Source organism: Symphalangus syndactylus, chromosome 11 (assembly GCF_028878055.3).
Source record: "Symphalangus syndactylus isolate Jambi chromosome 11, NHGRI_mSymSyn1-v2.1_pri, whole genome shotgun sequence".
Classification (NCBI taxonomy): domain Eukaryota; kingdom Metazoa; phylum Chordata; class Mammalia; order Primates; family Hylobatidae; genus Symphalangus; species Symphalangus syndactylus.
In genome coordinates this window covers 26521586-26533603 of record NC_072433.2, presented here as the reverse complement: position 1 = coordinate 26533603, position 12018 = coordinate 26521586, and the positions used below count along the sequence as shown (strand labels likewise).

Sequence of the window (12018 nt, the reverse complement as noted above, 5' to 3'; positions counted from 1 at the left end):
CAGGGCGGCCCACTAACGCCCTTCTCATTCCTCCCCAACTTCATCCCAACTCCCGGTCTACCCAGGTAGTTTTCGTCTTATTCGGAGGCTGGACATTTGCTACTGGTCCCTGAAGTTTTGCGGCTGCACCCACAGACAGCAACAGCGCCACGTTCCCTGGAAGACGCACGGGGCGGAAGCGGAAGCAGTAAGCTGGCTCCGGCTGCCGGGCGGCCAGGAACGGAAGCGGAAGTGGCGGCGGCGCCGGCCTGGCCTGGCCTGGCTGAGGGGAGGCGGCGGGCGGGCGTGATGGCGGAGGCCGGGCCACAGGCGCCGCCGCCCCCGGGCACTCCAAGCCGGCACGAAAAGAGCCTGGGACTACTCACCACCAAGTTCGTGTCGCTTCTGCAGGAGGCCAAGGACGGCGTGCTTGACCTCAAGCTGGTGCGGCCCGGGCTAAGGGGCGACAAGGGAGGGTGGTGGACCAGGCCTGGGCCGGTAGCGGGAACCCCGGGGGCGGCCCAGCTGGGTCCTCCGAGAGCCGGCCGCCATCGTGTGCTTTCTCACAGGAGAGAAGCCGGGGGATGTTTCATTCATTCGGCCGAGGCCGTTGAGCTACAGCTATGGGCCAGGCTCGGGGCTGCAGGTGTTCGTCCTCGTGGCCCTTCCTGGCTGGCGAGGAGAAGAGCTGCCTATGGGACAGAACTGTGGTCCTGAGCTGCAGTAGCGCCTGGGAGGCCCTACAGGGTTGGAATCCAGGTTACTCCCTTCCCAGACCACGTCTCAGGGTGGCTGGGGGTACACCCGAGAGCGGGGCTGAGCATTCTCCACTCTCTCTGCCAGGCAGCTGACACCCTAGCTGTACGCCAGAAGCGGCGGATTTACGACATTACCAATGTTTTGGAAGGTATCGGGCTAATCGAGAAAAAGTCCAAGAACAGCATCCAGTGGAAGTGAGTGGGGATAGTGGGAAGGTAGTAGAGTGTCCCACCCAGAAGTGTCGGGCGTGGGGTGGAGGGTGCCGAAGAAGGCAGGGGCCATGGAACCCAGAGTTCTCAGCAGTCCCTCTCAGCCCCACTCCCTGGGCTCAGGGGTGTGGGGCCTGGCTGCAATACCCGGGAGATTGCCGACAAGCTGATTGAGCTCAAGGCAGAGATCGAGGAGCTGCAGCAGCGGGAGCAAGAACTAGACCAGCACAAGGTGTGGGTGCAGCAGAGCATCCGGAACGTCACAGAGGACGTGCAAAACAGCTGATATCCTCCTGGCGGTCCCTGCTGGGGGGAGTGGGCAAGGGGCCCTCTGGTTCAACTTGCCCTGGGCCCTGTTCCTCTTGGGAGCTTGTCTTGTAGTCCCTGGCCATGGCCCAGCCTCAGACTCCCTCCTCAGAGCCCCTGCCCTTCCACTCTTAGCCTGTGATCCCTCCCCCGGTGGACCTGAGTCCCTAGAACTTTCTCTGAGGGCCTGTGTGTCAGACCTTGGCTAAAGAATTGGGTCTTTTCTGTAGTCTGCCATCTGTCACCATAGGGCATCAGCCATTCTCCTTAACCCTCACACTTTGGCCTACGTCACTCATGAGGACATCTGCAGATGCTTTGCTGGTGAGCAGAGCCTGGGTAGGGGTGAGGGGGTGGGCTGGCCTCAGCCAAAGAGCTGAGCACTGGGTTCAGTGTCTCAGGAGAGTTCTGTCTCTTAAGAGGGTTTCTGGGGCCTGCTCAGAGAGGAACCAGACAGGGTAAGTCTTCTGTCTGAGTGTCACTGGGACCCTGTGGAGGTCTGCTATACCAAAAGGGTACAGGAATTCTGGAGTGGGTCCCTGGGTCTGTTTCCATCTGTACTATTTCCTGAATTTGGCTTCTTGGGTATGATAGAGTCACAAGAGGGAGAGAGGATATGTGTGTATTTGCTTGTGTGCAGGCTCTTACATGCAGGGCATGGGGGTGCCCACTTCCAACTTGTTAGTTTAGTTGCATTGTGAATACAGGATATGTTCTTTTTTTTTTTTTTTTTTTTTTTAAAGAGACGGGGTCTTGCTATGTTGCCCAGGCTGGTCTTGAACTCCTGAGCTCAAGCTGTCTTCCCGCCTCAACCCCCTAAAGTGCTGGGATTATAGGTGTGAGCCACTGCGCCCCGCCGATGTGTTTCTTCTCCATCTTGTATCCCCCTGACTGGTCATGGGAAAGGGATGTTGGCCTTGGCTAGAACACCTTCACCTAGGGATCAGCCATTGGTAGAGGAATGAGGCCAGTGATCTTTCACTCCACATACTTGAACCCAGATTTCCTGGTTACTGACTCTGGCCTCTCAGGAAGAGAAGAGGTTTAGCTCTGCCCGGCCACTGTGGGGGATGGGTGAGGCCCACTGTCTAGTTCCTCAGGGACCATGATCTCCTGCCTTGCTCCAAAAGGCAGGCACCTCTGTTCCCAGCTCAGATTGAGCCCATGGGCTCTGACCCATTCTCCATGTCATTCTAGGAGATACCCTCTTGGCCATCCGGGCCCCATCAGGCACCAGCCTGGAGGTGCCCATCCCAGAGGTGGGTGCTTAGCCCAGGCAGGCGGGGTCAGCTGAGGGCGGATGCTGGCTGTGGAGCCTGATAAGTCCTGGGTGGGGCAAGTAGGGGGAGGCCTGGAGTTTGGGGTTATAATCTAGGAGGGTGGGCATCCTGGGTGGGAGAGGACACTGTGGTCCTGACCCAGAGTCGGGCAGGAGCCAAGCCTGCTTCCTATTCTACCCATCTCCCATCCCTTACCACCCATCTCTAGGGTCTCAATGGGCAGAAGAAGTACCAGATTCACCTGAAGAGTGTGAGTGGTCCCATTGAGGTTCTGCTGGTGAACAAGGAGGCATGGAGCTCACCCCCTGTGGCTGTGCCTGTGCCACCACCTGAAGATCTGCTCCAGAGCCCACCCGCTGTTTCTACACCTCCACCTCTGCCCAAGCCTGCCCTAGCCCAGTCCCAGGAAGCCCCACGTCCAAATAGTCCTCAGCTCACTCCCACTGCTGTCCCTGGCAGTGCAGAAGTCCAGGGAATGGCTGGCCCAGCAGCTGAGATCACAGGTGAGGCACCATGGGAGCTTGTGACAGAGGCCCAAGAGGCAGTATCTCTGTGTTGTGGAACACCACGCTCAGAGTTGGAAGAGACTCTTCAGGTTGGGGATTGTCCTTTTCCTGACCACCTAGCCTTCCCTTGATATGGTAATGAATGAGCCTTTTTTGTTTTTGTTTTTGTTTTTTGAGACGGAGTCTCACTGTGTCCCCCAGGCTGGAGTGTACAATGGCGCAGTCTTGGCTCGCTGCAACCTCCGCCTCCCAAGCTCAAGAAATTTTCCTGCCTTAGCCTCCCGAGTAGCTGGGATTACAGGCGCCCACCATGCGCAGCTAATTCTTGTACTTCTAGTAGAGACGGGGTTTCACCATGTTGGCCAGGCTGGTTTCGAACTCCTGACCTCAAATGATCCGCCTTCCTCGGCCTCCCGTAGTGCTGGGATTACAGGCTTGAACCACCATGCCTGCCTGAATGGGCCCTTTTTAACAGGGAACCTCTGACTGTGGGAAGAGCCATTGCTGGTGGCAGTTTTCTCCCCCAGATCCACATCCACTGGTGTCTCAATTGCCCTGGTAGCCCATCTTGAAGTATGGCCACAGCAGACATGTTGACCACGAGTCTCCTGTAGGTCTTGTGTCCCTGTCTCCTGTAGTGACTAATTTCAGGTTACTACCTCTGGGATGACTGGCAATGCCTAATTCTTCTTGGGTCTGGGAACCAGGCTTGTGGTCCTCCTGTGTCGGGCTTCCAGCACAGCCAGTTTCAGCGACCTCTTCCTGACCTTGTGTGACTGGGTTCGGGGGCTATCATTGTAGTGAGTGGCAGCCCTGGAACTGATAGCAAGGACAGTGGTGAGCTCAGTTCACTCCCACTGGGCCCAACAGCACTGGACACCCGGCCACTGCAGTCTTCTGCCCTGCTGGACAGCAGCAGCAGCAGCAGCAGCAGCAGCAGTAACAGCAGTAACAGCAGCAGTTCATCCGGACCCAACCCTTCTACCTCCTTTGAGCCCATCAAGGCAGACCCCACAGGTGGTGAGTACCTGCCCCCTAGGGGCAGAGAGAGAGAGTCTAGCCTCAGTCCAGTCCTAGGTCAGAAACAGAATTGGGGATGGAACCCAGCTCTCCTGTCAACCCTGCTGGACACGAGAGCTCTCTGCTAGCACCTCTGGGTCAGTGCTGGTGCCCCCTCTAGCACCCCATCCTAGGTTAACACAGAACTCCCTGCCCTCTCTCAAGCCCTTTCCTGCCACCACTTGGAGCACCGCCTCACTAAGTGACACTTCTCTGTATCAGTCTCTCTCATCTTCTCTGTCTCCTTTCTGTCTGGACTCCCTGAAAAAGTAATCTCCATTAGTCTCCTAGTCACCTTTCAGGTTGCAGCAGTCACCCCCCCAGCCCCAGTGTTATAGCAGTGTTACTCTTGAGAAGCTGCCGAAGGCCTGCCAAGCCCAGCAGCCTCCAGCGTGTTTTGCTGGTGCTCTCTTGGTCCATGTCAATATTTTTTCCTCCTTTGGCATCATGATGCCAGCTCTTGGCTCTCCTATCTCACTGGCTTCTTGAATTCTTCCCTGGCGTGTCCTTAAACATTGTTGTTTTTGAGAGCTGTGTCCCATTCCACTCCTGGAGAGGGCTGCAGCTGTGGGTGAACGAATCCCCAGCCTCCGCCTGGCCTAGATCTTTTCCCGATCTGCACACTTCGGTGTCCACCTGCCGTCCTATGTATATTCAACGGACACTTTATTCCTGCGTGCCCTCGACTGAACTTAGTTTCCTCCCGAAGCTTGCTTTCCACCTCTGCGCACCCAGCTGTCAGCCCTAGTTATCCAGGCCTGACCCTTGGCTCTCACTCTAGTTCCAGTTCCCTATCCCTCCTCCTTCTGCTGCCCACCCCATGCCAGCTAAGCAAGGTCTATCTCAGACGTCCTCTCCTATCCTCTGGTATCCTCAGCACTCAGGATGACCCCTGGCCACCTCTGTCCTGGATTCTTCAGCATCTTTCTCTTTACCCTGACTGACAGACTAATCTTTCTGAAATGCAGGCCTGACAGAAAAATGTGGCATTTCTCTGTTTGCAAAAGTACCTTTAATGGCTCCTTGAGGGCCACCAGATAAGATCTGAACTCCTGAGCCTGGCATGTGAAGTGAAATCCCTCATAGTCCTCTCTGGTTGCATTTTCTTCTGCTTCCCCTGTGTCCTCCTGGCCAGAGGTTTGTAGTGGAGTCATCACCCTCTAGCGCCACCACCTCTTCCTGGTGACCTGACCCAGGGTCTGGTCTCTGAGTCTTGCACAGAGCAGGTGCTCCGCAAGGGTGGGACTGATGGGGTACCTTCTATCAGACAGGGGGTGCATGCTGAGCCCAGAAAGAGGCTTCTGTGGCCTTTCCAAGTTAGAAAAGCTGTACCAATCACTGCAGTGAGCCTTTGGTATCCTGGGTTCAGCACTGAGGAATTCAGGTTTAGCAAGTGAGGCCAACAGACAGTGCCAGCTTGGCCTAGGCAGGGCCTACATCTCCTTAGCTGTGTGGAACCTCAGGGTGGGTGGTATAGGATCCGAGGAAGCCAGGGGGCTGTAGCGGGGCCAGGCTGGACCTCTGTGCCCTGAGCATGGCTTTCTTGTTTTTCAGTTTTGGAACTCCCCAAAGAGCTGTCAGAAATCTTTGATCCCACACGAGGTAGGCTGCTGCATTCCTCCCTGGGGCTAGGGGTAAGGGACACAGCTCATTGGGTCCTATGGCTGTTTTCTTGCCCTTCTGAGGACCTTGTGGTGGCGCTTATGGTAACTGGGGCAAAGGGTGAAGTTCCTGATGGGCAGGTGGGGTTCCCTTTCCTGGGCTTTGGTGGGTGGAGAGGTGGGAGCTGGAATGTTAGTAACTGAGCTCCCTCCATTCCCAGAGTGCATGAGCTCGGAGCTGCTGGAGGAGTTGATGTCCTCAGAAGGTGGGTGGCCCTGGAAGGTGGGAGTGGGTGTGGGCAGGGGTTGGGCTGCTGCTAGGGGAGCCCTGGCCCAGGGCCTGAGACTAGTGCTCTCTGCAGTGTTTGCCCCGCTGCTCCGTCTTTCTCCACCCCCCGGCGACCATGATTATATCTACAACCTGGACGAGAGTGAAGGTGTCTGTGACCTCTTTGATGTGCCTGTTCTTAACCTCTGACTGACAGGGACATGCCCTGTGTGGCTGGGACCCAGACTGTCTGACCTGGGGGTTGCTTGGGGACCTCCCCCACCCGACCCTACACAGCTTGAGAGCCACAGACACCTGGCTTCTCCGGCCTTCCCTCACTGCACAGTTCTGGCCACAGCTCCCGCTCCTGTGCTGGCACTTCTGTGTTCGCAGAGCAGGGGAACGGGACTCAGCCCCCATCACCGTCGAGCCAAAGTGTTTGCTTCTCCCTTTCTGCGGCCTTCGCCAGCCCAGGCTCGGCTGCCACCCAGTGGCACAGAACCGAGGAGCTGCCATTGCCCCCCATAGGGCAGCTTGTCCAGCCTCAGTGTCTTGCTCCTGCCAGCTCCTTCCCCTAGGAGGGAAGGGTGGGGTGGAACTGGGCACGTGCCAGCACCACCCCTAGCTTCCTTTGCTGTCCCCCACCCCCTGACCCTCCAGCTCCTCCTGGCCCTCTCACGTGCCCACTTCTGCTGGGCCTTTAGCCCTAGAACCTGCAGGTGGTGGGGGCGGCTACCAAGAAGGAACAGAGGTTTCTGGGGAGGAGTCTGGGTGGTCCAGCCCTGAGGATTGGCCCCACCTCCTGCTGCCCCATAACCCTCTCTTCATTTCCGCTTTTTCATTTACCCTCATTTAGAGCCATTTGCAGAGATTTAGAAAGATTTACAGTAACGAATGGATTCCTATATAAAGATTATTTTTATACTTTTTGCAGCAAAAGGAAATTGTAATATTTGTACAGTGTTCAAGTGAATAAAAACCATGCCTAAGGCTAGCTCTGATGTGGTTCTTTCGGGACCCTCCTTGGGACTGCTGGATTGGCAGTGTGATTGGGTGGGTCACCTTGCTGGAACTGGGGGTGGGGCGGCCTCCGGCAGCCTGCCCTCCCCGCCCCCACCTGCTGCACCTTGGTGCGAGGCGGGGCCAACTCGGCGGGGTGGGGCAGGCGGAGCTGTCCTACCTTCCTACACCCAGACTGCAACCCGGAACTAACCTCGGCTCCCTTGGGAAGGCCGCGTTGCATGGCCAGGAGCCGCAGTCTGGGCAGCGAGTGCGGGACACCGAGGTCAGGTCTCGGAAAGGGAAGACCTCTTCGTCCCCAGGGGCCCCAGGCCAGGTGCGCCCTTGGCCGTAGGTGCATCGTCTCCGGAAAGTGCAGGCGCCCACGTCCCGGCTGGACCATGGCGCCTCCGCGGAACGTGGTGAAGATTGCCATCCAGATGCGTGACGCCATCCCGCAGCTCATCCAGCTGGACCAGGTCACCCGGCTGGTCCCGCCTCCATCTGCCCCGCCGCCCCACCTCCCAGTAGCCCCCTGGCCCTCGGGGCAGCCCGCCCCACCCCTCCCCCCAGGCTCCTCCCCATCCCTCCCTGCCCAGGCCGCGAGAATGACCACTCCACTTGCAGGCGAAGCCCCTGGCCGCTGTGCTGAAGGAGGTGTGCGACGCGTGAGTGCTGCCGGGCCAGGGCCTGCGGAGGGCGGGAGGGCAGGAGGGGCGGCGCCCCCTGCCGGCCTCGCTGAGCCTCGTGCCCCGCAGGTGGAGCCTGACGCACTCTGAGCGCTACGCCCTGCAGTTTGCGGATGGGCACAGGAGATACATCACCGAGAATGTGAGTCCCCTCGCCCCAGCTCCACGCTCCGCCTTCCGACCCCTCTAACCCACCTGGCCCCGATAACTGTGGCTCTTCATCCCACTACCGGAGCGCGATCTTTTACTGACCCCCAGCTGCTCTCACTGACACCCCAGTTGATCAGTCCTCGGAGCCCTCCCTGACCTCGCTGCCTTTTCTGCTGTCTTCTCCAGAACCGCGCGGAGATCAAGAATGGCAGCATCCTGTGCCTCAGCACGGCCCCAGTAATGCCCCTCCCGTCCCGCCTTCCCCATCCCTGCCCCTTTGCCCCAGGTCCGGAGGCCCCCTGCCCCGGAGGCCCCCGCCCCAGCCGTGCCTTGCGCCACCTAGTTGACGCCCGGGGCCGCACACTTCCAGGTCCCACCCTTACCATGCCCAGCGTCTTCACCTCTGCTCCTGCTCCGCTCCTGCCAGGACCTTGAGGCTGAGCAGCTCTTGGGTGGGCTGCAGAGTGACAGTCGTGAAGGGCGCCGGGACGCCCTGAGGCGCCTCGTTCCGCTGGCCTCGGACATGACCTTTGCCAGGGAGGTCATCAGCCGTAATGGGCTCCAGAGACTAGGCACCATCATTGAGGATGGGGACGAGTGAGCACAGGGATGTGTGGGCTGGGGGAGATGGTGGGGCTTTCTGGTCCTGGTCTGGTCCTGCTCAGCCCCAGATGTGCCCCCTCCAGCCTAGGAGAGGTGCTGGCCCTCAGCCTGAGGGCCTTCTCGGAGCTCATGGAGCACGGCGTGGTGTCCTGGGAGACACTGAACATCCCCTTTGTGAGGAAGGTGGGTGAGCTTTCCTAGGGCAGCGGGTGGGGGCAGTGGAGCAGTGGTAGACCTGGCCTTCCATGAGGGTGAGGTGGTGACACCCCCACCCCTTACAGGTGGTGTGCTACGTGAACATGAACCTCATGGATGCCTCCGTGCCACCCCTGGCCCTTGGGCTGCTGGAGAGTGTGACCTTGAGCAGCCCAGCCCTGGGCCAGCTGGTCAAGAGCGAGGTGCCCCTGGATAGGCTGCTGGTGCACCTACAGGTGTAAGCCTCTGGGGCTGGGGTCCAGATGTGGGGAGCAGGGCTGGAGCCTGAATGTTCCACTGAGCCCTTTTCTTGCCATAGGATGAACCAGCAGCTGCAAACCAAGGCCATGGCCCTGCTGACAGCCTTGCTGCAGGGGGCCAGCCCTATGGAACGCAAGGTGAGTGTCGATCGGTGGCTAGATGGAGGCAGCACCCACCGCCCTGAAGCGAAATCCTGTAAGCCCCCTTTCTTTTTTCTTTTTTTTTTTTTTTTTTGAGATGGAGTCTTGCTCTATCGCCCAGGCTGGAGTGCAGTGAAGCGATCTTGGCTCACTGCAAGCTCTGCCTCCCAGGTTCACACCATTCTCCTGCCTCAGCCTCCTGAGTAGCTGGGACTACAGGCACGCACCACCATGCCCAACTGATTTTTTTTTTTTTTTTTCTTTTAGTAGAGACAGGGTTTCACTATGTTAGCCAGGATGGTCTCCATCTCCTGACCTCATGATCCGCCTGCCTCGGCCTCCCAAAGTGCTGGGATTACAGGCGTGAGCCACTGCGCCCGGCCTAAGCCCCCTTTCTTTCTACCCCCTCAGCACATGCTTGACTATCTTTGGCAGAGGAACCTTCGCCAGTTCATCTATAAGGTAGGAAGTGGTGGGCCAGGGGGACCTCTCCGGCCCTCCCTCCCCGTGAGCCCTCGCTCACACCAGGGACTGGCTGTCCTGCAGAACATCATCCACAGTGCAGCACCAATGGGCGACGAGATGGCTCACCACCTGTACGTACTGCAGGCCCTCACGCTGGGGCTGCTGGAGCCGCGCATGCGGATGCCCCTGGACCCCTACAGCCAGGTGTGTGTCTTTGGTGAGGACAAGGCAGGGGGTGGCTTGGAGCTTGGCCTTAAATCTATAATCTTGATCCCCTCCCCTGCCACCCAACACTGACCCCAGGAGCAGCGGGAGCAGCTGCAGGTCCTGCGCCAGGCCGCCTTCGAGGTGGAGGGGGAGTCCTCGGGTGCCGGGCTGAGTGCTGACCGTCGCCGTTCCCTCTGTGCCCGAGAGTTCCGCAAACTGGGCTTCTCTGTGAGTATTCCCCCTACCCAACTCCCCACCCCTGCCTCAGCCCAGGGCTGTTGTTCCAGGGGGCCGTGGCCCTTCTTGAACTGCCTGTGCCCACTTCCCCCAGAACAACAACCCAGCACAGGACCTGGAGCGCGTGCCCCCCGGTCTGCTGGCCCTGGACAACATGTTGTACTTCTCCAGAAACGCGCCCAGCGCGTATAGCCGGGTCGGTGACAGGGTAGGGTGGGGGGTGGCAGCATCCCCCAGGCAGGGTCCCTATGGGCTTAGCTGTGACTCCTTGCCCCATTCTCTGCCCCCCCAGTTTGTGTTGGAGAACAGCAGCCGCGAGGACAAGCACGAGTGCCCCTTTGCCCGGGGCAGCATCCAGCTAACGGTGCTGCTGTGTGAGCTGCTCCGCGTTGGGGAGCCCTGTGAGTGGCCTGGACTGGGCACAGCGTGGCCAAGAGCAGGGGGCGGAAGGGCAGAGAGGGCCAGGGGCTGCATGCACTTTCTCCCTGAGCCCCTCCTGCCCCCCCACTCCAGGCTCTGAGACAGCCCAGGACTTCTCGCCCATGTTCTTTGGCCAAGACCAGAGCTTCCATGAGCTCTTCTGTGTGGGCATCCAGCTGTTGAATAAGACCTGGAAGGAGATGCGGGCTACACAGGAGGACTTCGACAAGGTGGTTGGGGTGGGAGCTGGGAGGCCTGGGCCAGGGCAGGGGGCTGATCTGGGTACAGAGCTTAGGCCCTGAGCTGAGCTTGGGCGGCCCCAGGTCATGCAGGTGGTGCGGGAGCAGCTGGCCCGCACTCTGGCCCTGAAGCCCACCTCCCTGGAGCTCTTCCGAACAAAGGTGAATGCACTCACTTATGGGGAGGTGCTGCGGCTGCGGCAGACTGAACGGCTGCACCAGGAGGGCACACTGGCTCCCCCTATACTGTGAGTTTTGGGGGATGGATCCTCAGTCCTAGCCCCACCTTCCCTGGTGCCCCCTGGGCTACTCCCCAGGTCAGATGTGCTCAGTGACACCCCTCTATCAGGGAGCTGCGGGAGAAGCTGAAGCCAGAGCTCATGGGCCTGATCCGCCAGCAGCGCTTGCTCCGCCTCTGTGAGGGGACGCTCTTCCGCAAGATCAGCAGCCGGCGGCGCCAGGGTCTCTGAGTGGGCATGGGCGGGGGGCAGAGGGCAGGCAGAGGGCGGCTGACTTGGCGTCAGGACCTCTCAGCACTCCGGCCCTCTTCCCTTTCTCCACACAGATAAGCTGTGGTTCTGCTGCCTGTCCCCCAACCACAAGCTGCTGCAGTACGGAGACATGGAGGAGGGCGCCAGCCCACCTACCCTGGAGAGTCTGCCCGAGCAACGTAAGGCGGGCAGGGGCGGGGGCCAGACCCCAGACCGCCCTGGGCCCCGGTGCTGCCAGGGCTGCAGTGCTCAGCCCAGCCTTCTTCCTGCAGTCCCTGTGGCCGACATGAGGGCACTCCTGACAGGCAAGGACTGCCCCCATGTCCGGGAGAAGGGCTCCGGGAAGCAGAACAAGGTGGGTACGGTGGGCCGGGGGCTCCTTCCTGCCCGCCCCCGCCTGCCCTGTCCCCTGCTCAGTGTCTCCGCTCCCTTGCTTCCCCAGGACCTCTATGAGTTGGCCTTTTCCATCAGCTATGACCGTGGGGAGGAGGAAGCATACCTCAACTTCATTGCCCCCTCCAAGCGGGAGGTGAGTGTCCGCCAGGCTGAGGTCAGCAGGTGGGCAGGGCAGGGCAGGCAGATAGGCAGACCCTCACGGCTCTGTGCCACCCCCAGTTCTACCTGTGGACAGACGGGCTCAGTGCCTTGCTGGGCAGTCCCATGGGCAGCGAGCAGACACGGCTGGACCTGGAGCAGCTGCTGACCATGGAGACCAAGCTGCGTCTGCTGGAGCTGGAGAATGTGCCCATCCCCGCGCGGCCACCCCCTGTGCCCCCACCCCCCACCAACTTCAACTTCTGCTATGACTGCAGCATCGCTGAACCTTGATAGTGTGGCTGGCCACGGGCCACAGCTGTGGCCACTGCAGCAGCCATGAAGGGCAGTGGGTAGAGGAGTGCAGACACCCTGACCAGCAGAGATTGCTGCAGAAATAAAGTCTGCTTGGCTCTTGGGA

At 59.7% G+C, this 12018-nt stretch overlaps 2 protein-coding genes across 9 annotated transcripts; both read left to right on the top strand.

Moving 5' to 3' along the window:
- The first annotated feature begins 185 nt into the window (after positions 1–185).
- Positions 186–6961, top strand: E2F4 (E2F transcription factor 4). 6 transcript variants are annotated; one of them, XM_055298581.2, is made up of 10 exons: positions 186–423; positions 823–932; positions 1071–1232; positions 1534–1577; positions 2451–2512; positions 2742–3036; positions 3841–4059; positions 5653–5700; positions 5921–5965; positions 6062–6961. In XM_055298581.2, exons 1-10 carry the CDS (start codon positions 289–291, stop codon positions 6175–6177), a joined length of 1236 nt encoding a protein of 411 aa, XP_055154556.1. In that variant the 5' UTR covers positions 186–288; the 3' UTR covers positions 6178–6961. The 6 variants fall into 6 exon arrangements, with proteins under 6 accessions (XP_055154556.1, XP_055154560.1, XP_063467848.1 ...); XM_055298585.2 differs by having other exon boundaries at positions 220–423; positions 3910–4059; XM_063611778.1 differs by having other exon boundaries at positions 220–423; positions 3910–4059; positions 5921–6961.
- A 106-nt stretch (positions 6962–7067) lies between these two features.
- On the top strand, positions 7068–12018 carry ELMO3 (engulfment and cell motility 3). 3 transcript variants are annotated; one of them, XM_055298544.2, is made up of 20 exons: positions 7068–7445; positions 7594–7634; positions 7725–7797; positions 7992–8042; positions 8233–8402; positions 8492–8591; positions 8690–8841; positions 8923–9001; positions 9416–9466; positions 9551–9673; positions 9773–9904; positions 10008–10109; positions 10206–10314; positions 10427–10563; positions 10657–10820; positions 10922–11034; positions 11138–11242; positions 11336–11418; positions 11506–11592; positions 11679–12018. In XM_055298544.2, exons 1-20 carry the CDS (start codon positions 7209–7211, stop codon positions 11889–11891), a joined length of 2322 nt encoding a protein of 773 aa, XP_055154519.1. In that variant the 5' UTR covers positions 7068–7208; the 3' UTR covers positions 11892–12018. The 3 variants fall into 3 exon arrangements, with proteins under 3 accessions (XP_055154519.1, XP_063467812.1, XP_063467811.1); XM_063611742.1 differs by having other exon boundaries at positions 7068–7493; XM_063611741.1 differs by having other exon boundaries at positions 9416–9673; positions 11138–11418.